At 39.2% G+C, this 13035-nt stretch overlaps 1 protein-coding gene across 1 annotated transcript in view; it reads right to left on the minus strand.

The window, feature by feature from the left end:
- Positions 1–1982, minus strand: part of PTPRC (protein tyrosine phosphatase receptor type C) — a 123789-nt gene extending 121807 nt beyond the window's left edge. Inside the window, exon 1 of the mRNA XM_007447146.1 lies at positions 1910–1982. Coding sequence (XP_007447208.1) covers positions 1910–1982 — 73 coding nt within the window. The remainder of the gene's footprint in view (positions 1–1909) is intronic.
- Between the last annotated feature and the right edge of the window lie 11053 nt (positions 1983–13035).

The raw sequence follows: 13035 nt of genomic DNA on the forward strand, positions 1-13035 counted from the left end.
AAACTCAATTGAACACATTAAAGTAAAACATATAATGCAACTTATAGGTTGCTAATATAGAAAAATATATCATTTAAAGAATTAATAATTTCCAAAATTATACAGTGAATCCCAAAATCTCTCTGGGGACTTCAAAGTATGATAAACAAGATTTGCACACCTAGATAATTATATCTATATATTTTTTCTAAAAATGAGTATGTTTGCTCTCCATATTTATGTGAGCAGTTTAAGTGAAACTTGGTTTTCAGAATAAATCTATGTATATCGATACATTTATTTATAGTGTAAACTATTCAGCCCAATTGGTTTAAAGGTTGCTAGATCATTTTATACTCTTATTTTGATGATAAATTCAAAGATATTTCTTATGGTAAAAATCCTTAATAGACTGTGTTGAAATTTTTATGGTGGTTTGCTCTGTGGCCTACAAAATATTTCAGAATTTCTTGATGCTCATTTAGAAATGTTTTCCAACAGTTCCTGAGTGGGAATTTTTAATGGAAATTTACTCTGACTTATGATAATACACATATTATTACCTTATTAAAATTATTATTCTTTATAATTTGGCTTTTATTATTATAACCAACTTTATAGGAATGGTAACTTGGTAAACATTTTCTGTACTAAGACAAAATGCTGTACCTATATAAAAAATGTTTAATCCGTTTTTGCAGTAAAGAAAACAGACAAAAAAACCACTATCCACACTGCTTTCTACCGTCCTTGGTTACACAAAATGTAAATTAACAATGTAGTGTGCTCAGAAGGTAGCTACTGCCCTGCCCTTTAGAGAAAAGGAGAGCAGTAGAAAGTAAAAAAGATTTCAAAGTGAATTACAATCAGCAAGATTTTTAAAAATATTTTTCCTGTTTTCTTTTCTTTTTTTTTTTTTTTTTTTTACTTTTTTGGAAATCTACAAAAATACCATTTAAATATCTTTTCAATAATAAAACATTGCTTTTAGATTCTACACCATAAGGAGTAATATTACATATCAACCAAAAATGTACTCATGACCCAAACTGAAACCGTTCAAGAAATGTACATTAAATGGACCATAAGTGTACAAAGATCTCAAACATGAATAGGTACCAGAGGTCCGATTAGTTATAGTTTCCTATAGAATACAGCATTTGCATGATTCTTAAGAGTTTAAGTATTTTTATCTCGTCAAGGCGCTACTATTTACCCATCACCCAGGAAGGGCGGCGGCCCCATAAGAATTTTCAAAGCAAATAATCATTAAAACGACTGTAAGGGACCAAAACCTTGATTTAAAATACATTCTGTGATAAGAATTTGCAGAAAGTTCATATTTAATTAAATACCCAATTGTTTTATTTTAAACTACCATACAACAAAGTATTCAATAAAATATTTCAGTCATAATCAAAATTTGAGGAAGCAAACTACTGGTCCGAAAAGAGGGAGTGGCTTGCATGCAAGCAAAGCCATATTATGATTTTTAAAAGTGCATTTTTTGTTGAAAAGACAAAAATTTACTTCTTTTGTCATTAAAATGTCCTTAGACATTCATAAACTTGTGTTTGTATATTTTGAGGGTTAAGTAATAGCTTTTGTAATATCCTTGAACAGTTTGTAAACCAAGATACAGAGAGACAATGTTTGCCTTTTAAATCGTGATATTTTTTTTTGGCCAAACATGTATGCCTTTTTAAACAGAAACAATGTATTCTGTCACATAGCAAGCCATGTCTCTCTGAGGCACAGTAACCTTGACTGTTTTACAGCTGGCTTCCTCACCTCCAGTCACCAATGCTTAATTTATTTTTATGTCTATTTCAAACCAATGACCTTACACACACACACACACACACACACACACACACACACACACACACACACAAAATAACTAAGGAAATATGAATTTCCTCCTACTTACCTGTAACCAACACTACAGTGTCCAGAAAGGCAAAGCCAAATGCCAAGAGTTTAAGCCACAAATACATGGTCATATCTGGAAATCAGCCGTATTCCTGTGAAATGGCATGCGTCCTTCTGAAAGGCAAAATAATGGTTATTTCCGCAAAAATGTTTCTCTGTAAAACTGAATCAAAAAGAAAAGAAATGAATGCATACTCTTCACTGGTGCCTTATCGGACAGGGAGCAATTTCCTCCTTCGCTGAGAACAAACCACTTGCTGCTAGGTAGTGATGTCAGATTCGGTTTTACTAACTTCTCCAAAAATGCTGTAAAGCGTCCTCTTTGCAGGAAGTCAAGAAAGTTGTTCTAAGTCACTGCAAAGGCATCTTACTTCCTTAACCCAAGTGATTAGACTGAGTTAGCAGGCCTTTCAAAAGATGTTCCCTACAAGGAAGATGTGTTTTTAGTATCCAAATAACACTCCCATGCAGTATTCATTACAACCAAAAACGAATATAACCCGCCCTGAAAAATCCATAACATTTTTACCTAAAAGATGATGAAACATAGTCAGCATGGCTACAGCAAAATGGGGGTTGTCAAGATGATACACTAATTGAATTAGTAAAAAATACCTGTATGGGTTTTAAAAGGACCAAATGAATGAAAGAACTACTACCTATCTGGTTATTTTCGATAACCAGTATCATTTACCATCAGGGCATTCAAAACCCAGCATATATGACAGTTTTAGCATCTAGCCATTTCCTATGCAAAGCACTCTCAGGGAGCTTCACAGGTTTGCCCCAAATCTTTCATAGATATCCTTGTGGAGCCAGCCATGAAATTGGACACTCACTTCTACTGCAGCAAGTCCTGCTTCAAAAAAGTAATACTTCTGTGCTATTCTTGGTGCTGTTGATGAGGAAAAGATGAGCCATTAAATCAAGAGCTGTCTTTTACAAAAGTTAACCATTTTTTTCTCCCTCAGTAATACTCTCTCAAACTTTCTGATTAAAAGACAACAAATACACAGTGTTCTTCTTATTCTGATGGTGTTCTTAGTAAGTCCATTAATTAGGAAAACTCATGCTGGCAGAAAGCCTCTGTGAATTCAGCAATACAGTTAAGTAAACTGGTATCATGGTCACAATCTCTGAATGCATTTAAAAATCCTCATGCACAGACATACCAGGCATTATTATTTGAACTACAGATAATGTTGAGGGGACTTCGAGAGAGACAGAGCCCTTGCAGCAAGCTGGTTAGGAAGCGGTGTTGCAGGACTTTTGCGTTTAAGTATATACATCTTTTGATGTTTGCAACCTTACTTGTTTTATACTTACTTCGGCTGCTAGGAAGTACAGAGCCACATTTGCAACCACCCTTGGTGCAAATGAAAGTAATCCCACATCTTAATTTCTGCATAGTAACACTATAATGAGATTCTTATTAGGATTCTGATTTTATACGATTATTATTATAGTAGCTAACTTATTGGGCTCTTACCATGTCCAGGAATATGCTTAACCCTTTAATTGCCTAATCCAATTTGTACAACAACCCTTGAGATAGATAATGAGACAGAAAATTCCTCATGTTATCTATGAAGTTCAGAGAGGTTAGGTGATTTGTCCAAGGTCTCACAGCTGCAAAGTTAACAAGCTATGTTTTGAAACCATCCCCAAGTTTCATCTTGCTTTCCTTATTTACCTTACTATCTTCTTTTATTTTTCTCACCTCTTTCTCCAATCTTTTTTACTTTGTACTTTTATGATTCTTAATCTCAGAAAGATAGAACTTGATGTCATAAAAATGATCTTGTTCTCTTTTTGCAAATGTGTTTTTAAATAAAACAGCTGGGCATGTCTGCACTGCTGTTTAGGAGGTAGGTCTAAGGAAACGTATGAGTCAGAGGCCACAGATTTTAGTTCTTGGCTCCCCAGCCTATTTCTTAAAATACATTTGCAATGGAAATCTATTTGGGGGTCAGCTTAGAGTATGTTTAAGTGAATACTTGTGTTCTGTTAGCTTGCTACTATGGCAGGGTATTTGGTAAAACTGGAGGCCAGGAAAAAACTGCGTGACACACCATCTTTTAAAAGGAAGTGAAGTTAAGAAAACATACTTTTGAACAAGCTAAGGAGAGGGGGTCAGATTCCTCAAAGAGACATTTCAAAAGGGCTTGCATATCACAGTTTTGAAGAAGTAATAAGAAATTAGGAGATTCAACTTCATTTCAGGCAGGTGGGTAGAGAGATTCTACCCAAGGAATACTGAGATTAACTAATAACAAATGAGTTGGATTATGCATTTTAAGGTGTTAAAATTGAGTTTAGTGTCAACCAGAAATATTAGAGTTTGAGGTAGCAGAATGCTTATGGGATACTCTAAATGTACAAAGAAATAGGGCCTGATGTAGAGACAGCACTGGGTGAATAGGTACACAGTTCAAGTGCTCTCAGAATGGAGGCAAAGACACCCAGGGGCTGAAGCAGGAAGGAAGGCCCTCGCAGCCCGTTGGGGGACAGAGCACAGCTCCCCTTTGGTGGTGGACAACTGGACATAGAGGTGGGAGCCTGGTAAGCAGCTGGCCTCTCCACAGGGCACCCGAGGAAATCTCTGCTTTATCACATGTAGGCCCAGCATGGCCCTAGACAAGCAGCAGCAGCACAGACTCTCATAGAAACAGAAGGAGCATTTGTGACACTGGTGTGATCCACTGATTCTGAGAAATAGGGACTGGGCAGAAGGCTGATGATTGGCATTTTTAAGAACCACTGACACTGGGAAAGGACCAGGAAGTGATGTCAGAATTTATATGTAAAAGAATAAATAGCTGGGTCCTTCCTGAGTGGTTGAAACACTCCAAAACAATCTCAAAGTTTGATCAATAAATGCAAAATAATCATAGCTGATTGACTTATACTAGATTTTTTAAAGATATAATATTTTTAAATTTTAAATATTTTCTTTAAATTAATCATCATTTCCCAGATTTTTTGTTACATAAAGTAAAAGTTACATCAAGATAGAAACTGATGTAAAACAATTATACTACAATAAAGATGTTATAAAAAAAAGATAGAAACTGATTACATGAGATGAACTGCAGAAGCAGATAGTATCCATTTATTCATCCACAAATATATAGTCACCTCCCAATATAAGACAGTCATTTTTACCATGATGAAGGAAAAATGGTGAGCAAAAAAAGATGTGCTCCCTGCCCTGATGGAATATACTTTAGTGAAAGAGACAATAATTAATTAGCACACAGGAAATACTTGATGTTATGATTTAAGTACATAATAAGGTATTTGGTCTGGTCTTGAGGTCAAGGACGTTTGCATGAAATAAAAAGCAATGAAGCTAGACCTGAAAAAACTAATAGAAGTTAAATGAACATGGGGAGAAAGAAAGAGTATTCCAGGCAGAAAGAACTTTATATTTAAAGGAGGATAGTGTGTTCAAGGAACAGAAAGAGGCATGTGAGCCTCTGCCACAGAGAGAAGCAGAGCCTTGTATTTACATATATTACATATTATATCACAATACATGAATGTATACAGTCATCACTTAAACTTATACAATGTTATATATCAATTCTATCTGAATAAAAAACAAAGTCGGGGGCTTCCCTGGTGGCGCAGTGGTTGAGAGTCCGCCTGCCGATGCAGGGGACACGGGTTCGTGCCCCGGTCCGGGAAGATCCCACGTGCCGCGGGGCGGCTGGGCCCCGTGAGCCACGGCCGCTAAGCCTGCGCGTCCGGAGCCTGTGCTCCGCAACGGGAGAGGCCACAGCAGTGAGAGGCCCGCGTACCGCCAAAAAAAAAAAAAAAAAAGTCAGACATGAAAAACAAAAAAAAAATATCTGGCCTCAGAGGGAGGTGATAGTCAAACCCTGCCAGGCCTTGTAGGTTCTAGGACACTGATCTCTTTATCCTTTATCCTGAAAGATACAGGAGGTATTGAGGCATGTGAAGCATTGTTCCCAAGTCTCCTTGCTAATGACACCCGCGTCACCTGATCTGATACCTTCCCTCACTTCTCTGTGCTCATCTTATGTGACACAGCAGCACTAAGTACTGTCAGCCCCTCCTCCAACCCTTGCCTTTGGTCAACTTCCAAAACACCATTATCTACTGATTTTCCCTGACCCTCACTGGCTTATCCTCAGCTGCTGCCATGTGGGCCCTTCTTCTACCTGACTTCTAAGTTCTGTGACACATGACAAGTTCAGGTCTGGCCCTGCTTCACTCTTCCTGAGCATCGGAACCTTAACTCTCCTGGCGATTCTCTGTAACCCTCGTCCGTGGATCCCCACACATCACTGTCAACTGATGTAAAAAATTCAATACTGATGTGCAAAAGGTAAAAAAAGATTCTGCCTAGTGGCCAAGAAATGGGGTTAAATCCTAATCCTGGCAATGACTGAATCTCTCTAAGGTGGAGCTCGTAATACTACCTTAGTGTTGCTGTGAGAAGTAAATTAATTCAACAAGCTTTCAGTTAATGGTGTCAATACACGAGGTTACAATTAAAAGTGTACACAGTAGAACATACATCCCGCCCTTCCTTCCAGCCCCAACAAACAGAGGAGGAGAGACCCAAAGGAGGGAGGGGGGAGGACCCCGAGGACCTGACCTCACCAGAACATTCTGCACCTCACCCAGGCAACGTCCCGTGGATGCAGCAGGAGAGGAGGTGAAAGAGTGACACTGACTGTGCTCAACTCAGCTGGATGAACCTCTTTTTTTACCCCAGGGTAATTAGGAAGTTGGGGGACCTTCGCTATATACTGTTAAGAGATGGAAAAGGCACATTCAATATGCTGTTTTCTTTAATTGACTTGAAGACACTGTGGATGGCAAGACTCATGCTGATTTCAGCAATGTCGAAATGTTTTATAAAATATGTGTCTCAGAGTCAATGAAATACATTGAAATAGCTGACCTGTGGCAGGAGAAATATACAATTATTTTAATGAGCTCAGACTGTTGAATAAACCAGTCATGTATGTAAAAAACTACAAGACGGCAGTGAGTTCTGATACGAGTTTCCAAATCTGCCTCAATAAGAAAGTCTTGTAGCTTTTCACAAACTAAGAGAATATTCCACTCTGGCCAGGTCGTCTGTAGATTCCACTTTGGTTTTGTTCCATAAGGTCTGAACCGAGGTATGTGTGCTTTACTTCAGTAACATGACTGATGACAAGCCACATTTAATATTGGTTGGTTCCTTTGAAGCCTGCAGGATCCTTTTCTCTCTCTCTCTCTCTCTCTCTTTCTCTCTCTCTCTCTCTCACTCTCTCTCTCTCTCTCTCTCTCTCCCTCTCTTACTGCACTGACTCCCGGCAATGGATGACTTCCCTTTGTGAGCTATTCCAATCACCTACCTGGATGCATAATATAACACATAGCAAGTAGAGCACAGGAGATGAGTTAGCCTCCAAATGCTATGATGAGATATAATGTTGGAAACTATGATAGTGTAAAATAGGGACTCTACGTATGGTCCGTTGTATATGCCTTAACTATAACCTAACATGTTCACTCCAAGCCATGCCCTGGGTGCTCGCTCAGTTGATTCATTTAGTTTTCACAACACCAAGTGTTATGGCTTTTTCAACAAGAGAGAAAATAAAAAACAGAAGATGCTGCACACTTGGTTCTATCTGAGCTGTCACTGATGCTTCCTTCATATCACGTCCACGCAGCTGGTATCCTGCCCACCTGTATGCACGTGTTTACTTTTGTGTGCTGTTTCCCATCCCGTCATACAAGGCTCAAACTCTTCAACATCAACTTAGTATAAAAGCAATGGTTTCTTTCTTGCTAGCTCTTATTATTTGAAAATATTGTTAAATAGTAGTCTGTTTTACTTATTTTTCCATAAAAAAATTTCTAAAAGTCTGTACTATATTTAAAATAGAGAACCAACAAGGACCTCCTATAGAGCACAAGGAACTCGGCTCAATATTCAGTAATAACCTAAATGGGAAAAGAATTTGAAAAAGAATGGATACCTGTATGGGTATAACTGAATCACTTTGCTGTTCACCTGAGTTGAAGTTAAAATTTCTGAATCCAGCTTGAAATTAATCCAAATAAATAATGGATGATAAACAATGAAAAACAAAGTTCTTTCAAAAAGCTCACAGCCAATTTCCAAATGTCACAGAATATGGACATGCAGATATTTCAAGTTTGTCACATGAAGTCATAAAGGAAAAAGTGTCAGAGGAGATATGGACTGAACCCCACAAAACTAAATTAAATAAAACAAGGGCCAAGCATGTGAGAAAATGTGTAGATTTGATGTAATGTCCTCCTAGAAATTCAATCTGTTGCAAATCTCAACAGTCGGGCTCTTGGCATCTTAAAGTCATTGCATACCACTTTGGCCAGTTAGTAAAACACATTAAAGAAGACGACAACAAGGTCCTACTGTAGAGCACAGGAAACTGTATTCAATATCTTGTAATACCTATAATGGAAAAGAATATGAAAAAGAATAGATATACACGTGTATAACTGAATCACTTTACTGTACACCTGAAACTAACACAACAGTGTAAATCAACTACTGTTCAATTAAAACCGATTCATTAAAAAAGACTTATTCTCTACTCTGACTGGGTTAAATTTAACATGTGAGCTCTGGTTATGCTGGTTTCACTTGGACATGATGTTGAAGACGTCTTTAGGTGGATAACGTGAGATATAACATGCTATTTTTGTTCTTTTTTTGGCCGCACGGCATAGGGGATCTTAGTTCCCTGACCAGGGATCGAACCCGTGCCCTCTGCAGTGGATGTGTGGAGTCTTAACCACTGGATAGCCAGGGAAGACCCAGCATGCTATTGTGAGGGCAAAATGCTTTTCATAAAGCATTTTGTTTGCTTGAATAAGGCCCACTGGTGGAGACACCTGAGGCCACCTCCTCCAAGGAATCTTGTCTTCCAGCCCCTCCCCCTATAGACCCTGTTGCAGTAGGACAGTCATGGAACACCTGTGTCCATGGAGTGCTTCACACCAAATGTCCTCTGGGGTACATTGCCCAGGAGGAACTAGGTCGATACCATGGATACATACCAAGTTCCGCATGTTTCTTGCCAACTGAAGAACAGAAAGCTATGGTAGCTGCAAGACTGCCTACCTTGAAGCATCAGAGATGCTGCTTCCGAGAATAAGAAGGATGAGAAAATCTGCCGTTTGGGCCACTGAGTTGTGCAAAGATGTGATTTCTGAGAAGCCAGCTTTCTCAGGGGAGTAAGGAGAGATACGGGGGTCTGTGACTTTGTGAGCCACACGTGTAAGAGACCCACACTCAGCTTTCCCTTCAGGCTGGCCTTTGGTTTATCTCTTACCCTGACTTTTGTATCCTTTTCTCTCTCCCATGTCGTTATAATAGGCTGTGTCACAAGATGTCACTGAGGGAGCCTAGCAAAATTAGAACTCTGGGAGTATAGCTAGAATTCAAGGGACCTGACAGGCTTAGAAAATGGACCCAGTGGACACATTCACGATAACCCGTGGGAAACAGAAGATGCAAGTTCAACTCATATTCTTTCTCCCCCAAATACAATTTTGTTCTAGAGTTTCCTACCTCAGTCTGTGACAACACCAGCCATTCTGTTGTGAAAATAGAAACCTCGGTGTCATTCTCGAAACTCACTTCCTCCAATCCATTACTAACTACTCTCCATATGACTTCCTAAGTAGATCTTAAATTTCTCAATTTTTCTCCATTTATGCCACCAGCCAAGGGACTACCACCTCTTGAATAAACATTTAAAATACTGGGACTTTCCTTGTGGCGCAGTGGTTGGGAATTCGCCTGCCAGTGCTGGGGATGTGGTTTCGATCCCTGGTCCTGGAGGATCCCACATGCCACGGAGTGGCTAGGCCCACGCGCCACGGCTGCTGGGCCTGTGCTCTGGAGCCCGTGTGCCACAACTACTGAGCCTGCGTGCTGCAACTGCTGAAGCCTCTGCACCTAGAGCCCACGCTCCGCAACAGGACAGGCCACCGCAATGAGAGGCCCGCGCACCACAGCAAAGAGTGGCCCCCGCTCGCCACAACTATAGAGGGCCCGCTCACAGCAGAGACGACCCAAAACAGCCAAAAATTAATTAATTAGTTAATTAATTAATTTTTAAAAAATGACCTCCTAACAGCTCTGCCTATATCTGCTCTAACATTATTTCTCACTTGCCAATTCATTCTCCACTCTGTATGCAAGAGGTGTTTTCTAAATGAAATTGTATCTTGGGCACCCGCCCCCGATTCTGTCAATATTTTTCCACAGAATTTAGGATTAAAAGAAAAATGCTTAAGAGAACCTCAATGGCTTTGCATGGCCCAGATTTCTACTCCTCCACAAACCCAATTTTTCACCCTAGTCATACAAACATCGGCTCAGACCTTCCTGTTTACCGTAGCTTTATCCAGGTAAAAGATTTTATATATAGTGTCCTCTCTGCTTTAAAAACTCTCCCCCATCTGGCAACATTCTTTTAATCCTACAGGTAGGACCAATCATCCCTGTCTTGGGAAGTATTCCTTTACTTCTCTGATTAGACCAAATAACCTACCATTGCTCTCCCAGTATTTATTTCATCTTTTTCATGGCACCAGTCACATTGTTTGGGTGATTATTTGATTAATTTCTTTCTCTACCACCAAACCATATGTCCCATGAGGTCTGCTACCTCAGCCCGCAGGCAGAGGTATACTCTCATTAGTTGTTAAATGAATGAATAACCGCAGCATCCTTCCTGATGCTCCTGGGCTGCCTAAGACTCTCAGGACTTTTTTGCAACCCTGAGATGAGGATTAAATTTTCCACTCTTCCTGGTATAAAATGGGTAGAAGGCTAGATTTAGTTTGAGTTACAGAAAATAAAGAACTGTGACAATTTTGGGACACCTGAATTAAGGTCACAGAATCATATCTGCTATATAGACAGACAGTCCCCGACTTACGATGGTTTGACTTAATGATTTTTTTTGACTTTACGATGGCGCAAAAATGATACACATTCATTAGAAATCATACTTCGAATTTTGAATTTTGATCTTTTCCCTGGCTAGCGATATGCTATACGATACTCTCTCCTGATGCTGGACAGGGGTAGCCACAGCTCCAGCCATGAGATCAGGAGGGTAAACAACCAATACACTCACAACCATTCTGTATCCAGACGACCATTCTGTTTTTCACTTTCAATCAATTACATGAGATATTCAACACTTCGTTATAAACTGGGCTTTGTGTTAAATGATCTTGTCCAACTGTAGGCTAGAATGTAAGTGTTCTGAGCACAGTAAAGGCAGGCTAGGCTAAGCTATCATGTTCAAGAGGTTTAATGTATTAAATGCATTTTAACTTAACGATATTTTCAACTTATGATGAGTTTATTGGGACATAACCCCATTGTAAGTGAAGGAAGATCTGTACTTGCTGAGGAGGACACCCTTATTCTTCCTGTTTTCAAAGACAAGTTCATTTTCTGCACCGTATGCGGGAAGAAACAAAAGAGCATGTAACACCAAAACCATCTTCCAAAGATGTAGCTCTGTTTTGATGGAAGTCCCTTTCCTCCTAATAAGCACTCTGTTAGTTAGGGTTAATTCTTCCTGCTGGATCAAAGAGACTTTCAAATATATAAAGGCTCAAACGCAGTGAAAGCTTATTTTTGCCTCAAAAGACAGTCCAAGGTGGCGCCTTCCAGGGTTGGAAGCTGATTTTCTCTACACGGTGATTCAGGCACCAGGTCCTTTTCTATCTTGAGGCTTCACAATTCCCTGGCCTCGGCATTGTCTGCACTTAGTGGGAGAAGGGCAAAGAAAGCATACGTAAGGCCCACACAATCCTTAAGGCCTTGGCCTGGAAGCGACACATATCACTTCGCCACCTATTCTAATGACAATGACTTGTGACATAGATCCAGATACAATGGGGGAGGGGTAATGAGAAAATATAGACTGGGACAATGTCTCCAGGTGGGAATCTACCTGCCTGCAGTAACTCTATACTATGGAAAAGGAGAATAAAAGTTTGGGAGGACAGCTAGATATTTTTGCCCAAAATACCCTGGGTTTGGATAAGAAAAAACCAGGAGAACTTGGACGTAGAAAAAAGAGAGTGTTAAAAACTGCTATGTGCAGAGTACAGTGCAAATGAAAATGAGTGGGATGTTATCCACACCCTCTAGGATTTCAGGCCAGGGAGGAAAAGGACAAATGCACAGCTAACTATAACATAAGATATGTACATAGGCGTATGTATGTGTTCAATGTTTTGATGAACATAAGAATTTTCAAACCTTTAGGATATGCTTAGATCTGAAGAATTATCTTCATTTTCTTCAGATGATTGTCAAGCACTGGGTTTTCTGGGTGCCAAAGGAATATTACCCTGAAAATGTAACTTGTTTTACAGGAGAAGCATGGCATTTGAGACCGCTTATTACCTGTCAAATAACCTTGACACTTTAGTTTTCTGTGAATTGAGGGTATATTTAATATGTAAAGTAGTAAATTTTCATGGTAAAAAAAAAAAAAAACTTTGTAAACTAAGCAAGATCACAAAGGCACCACAATAGTGGATGATCTGGTATGAAAATGGAAAAATATCATGTACCTGAACAATTCTATAGAATGAGATTATGGTTCAAGTACCAAGAGGAAAGATTTGGCTTTAATTAGTTATGTTTTCTCAAACACTGATAAGAGTAGTCACAGTAGTAGTAGCGGTTGTAATATATTCATCAAGAACTGCTCTCACATTAATTTGAATTTTCTCATGGGATCAGAGCACCAGTATGAGGCTGGATAGTATTATGTCATCATGTTTTCGGGCCCAGATTAGTAAAGAAACTTCCCCTAGTTCATTTATACTGTAAGAGACAGAACTTAAATTTGAACCCAAGTCCAGAGTTTCAGAACTTGAACCCAACCCAACTCCCCAAAATTCTACACTAAGGAGTTTTCACTTGCAAATCCATGCAACTCTATGCAACTCAAAGGGAAACAGAAATGATACAGAATCATGAAACATTTTCAATCAAACCTACCTTCCTGTCTCTCAGAAGTAATAAACAGTGCGAACATATAATATAAAAAGCAATTGTTCAGG

This window comes from Lipotes vexillifer, unplaced genomic scaffold, assembly GCF_000442215.2.
Source record: "Lipotes vexillifer unplaced genomic scaffold, Lipotes_vexillifer_v1.1 scaffold1539, whole genome shotgun sequence".
Classification (NCBI taxonomy): domain Eukaryota; kingdom Metazoa; phylum Chordata; class Mammalia; order Artiodactyla; family Lipotidae; genus Lipotes; species Lipotes vexillifer.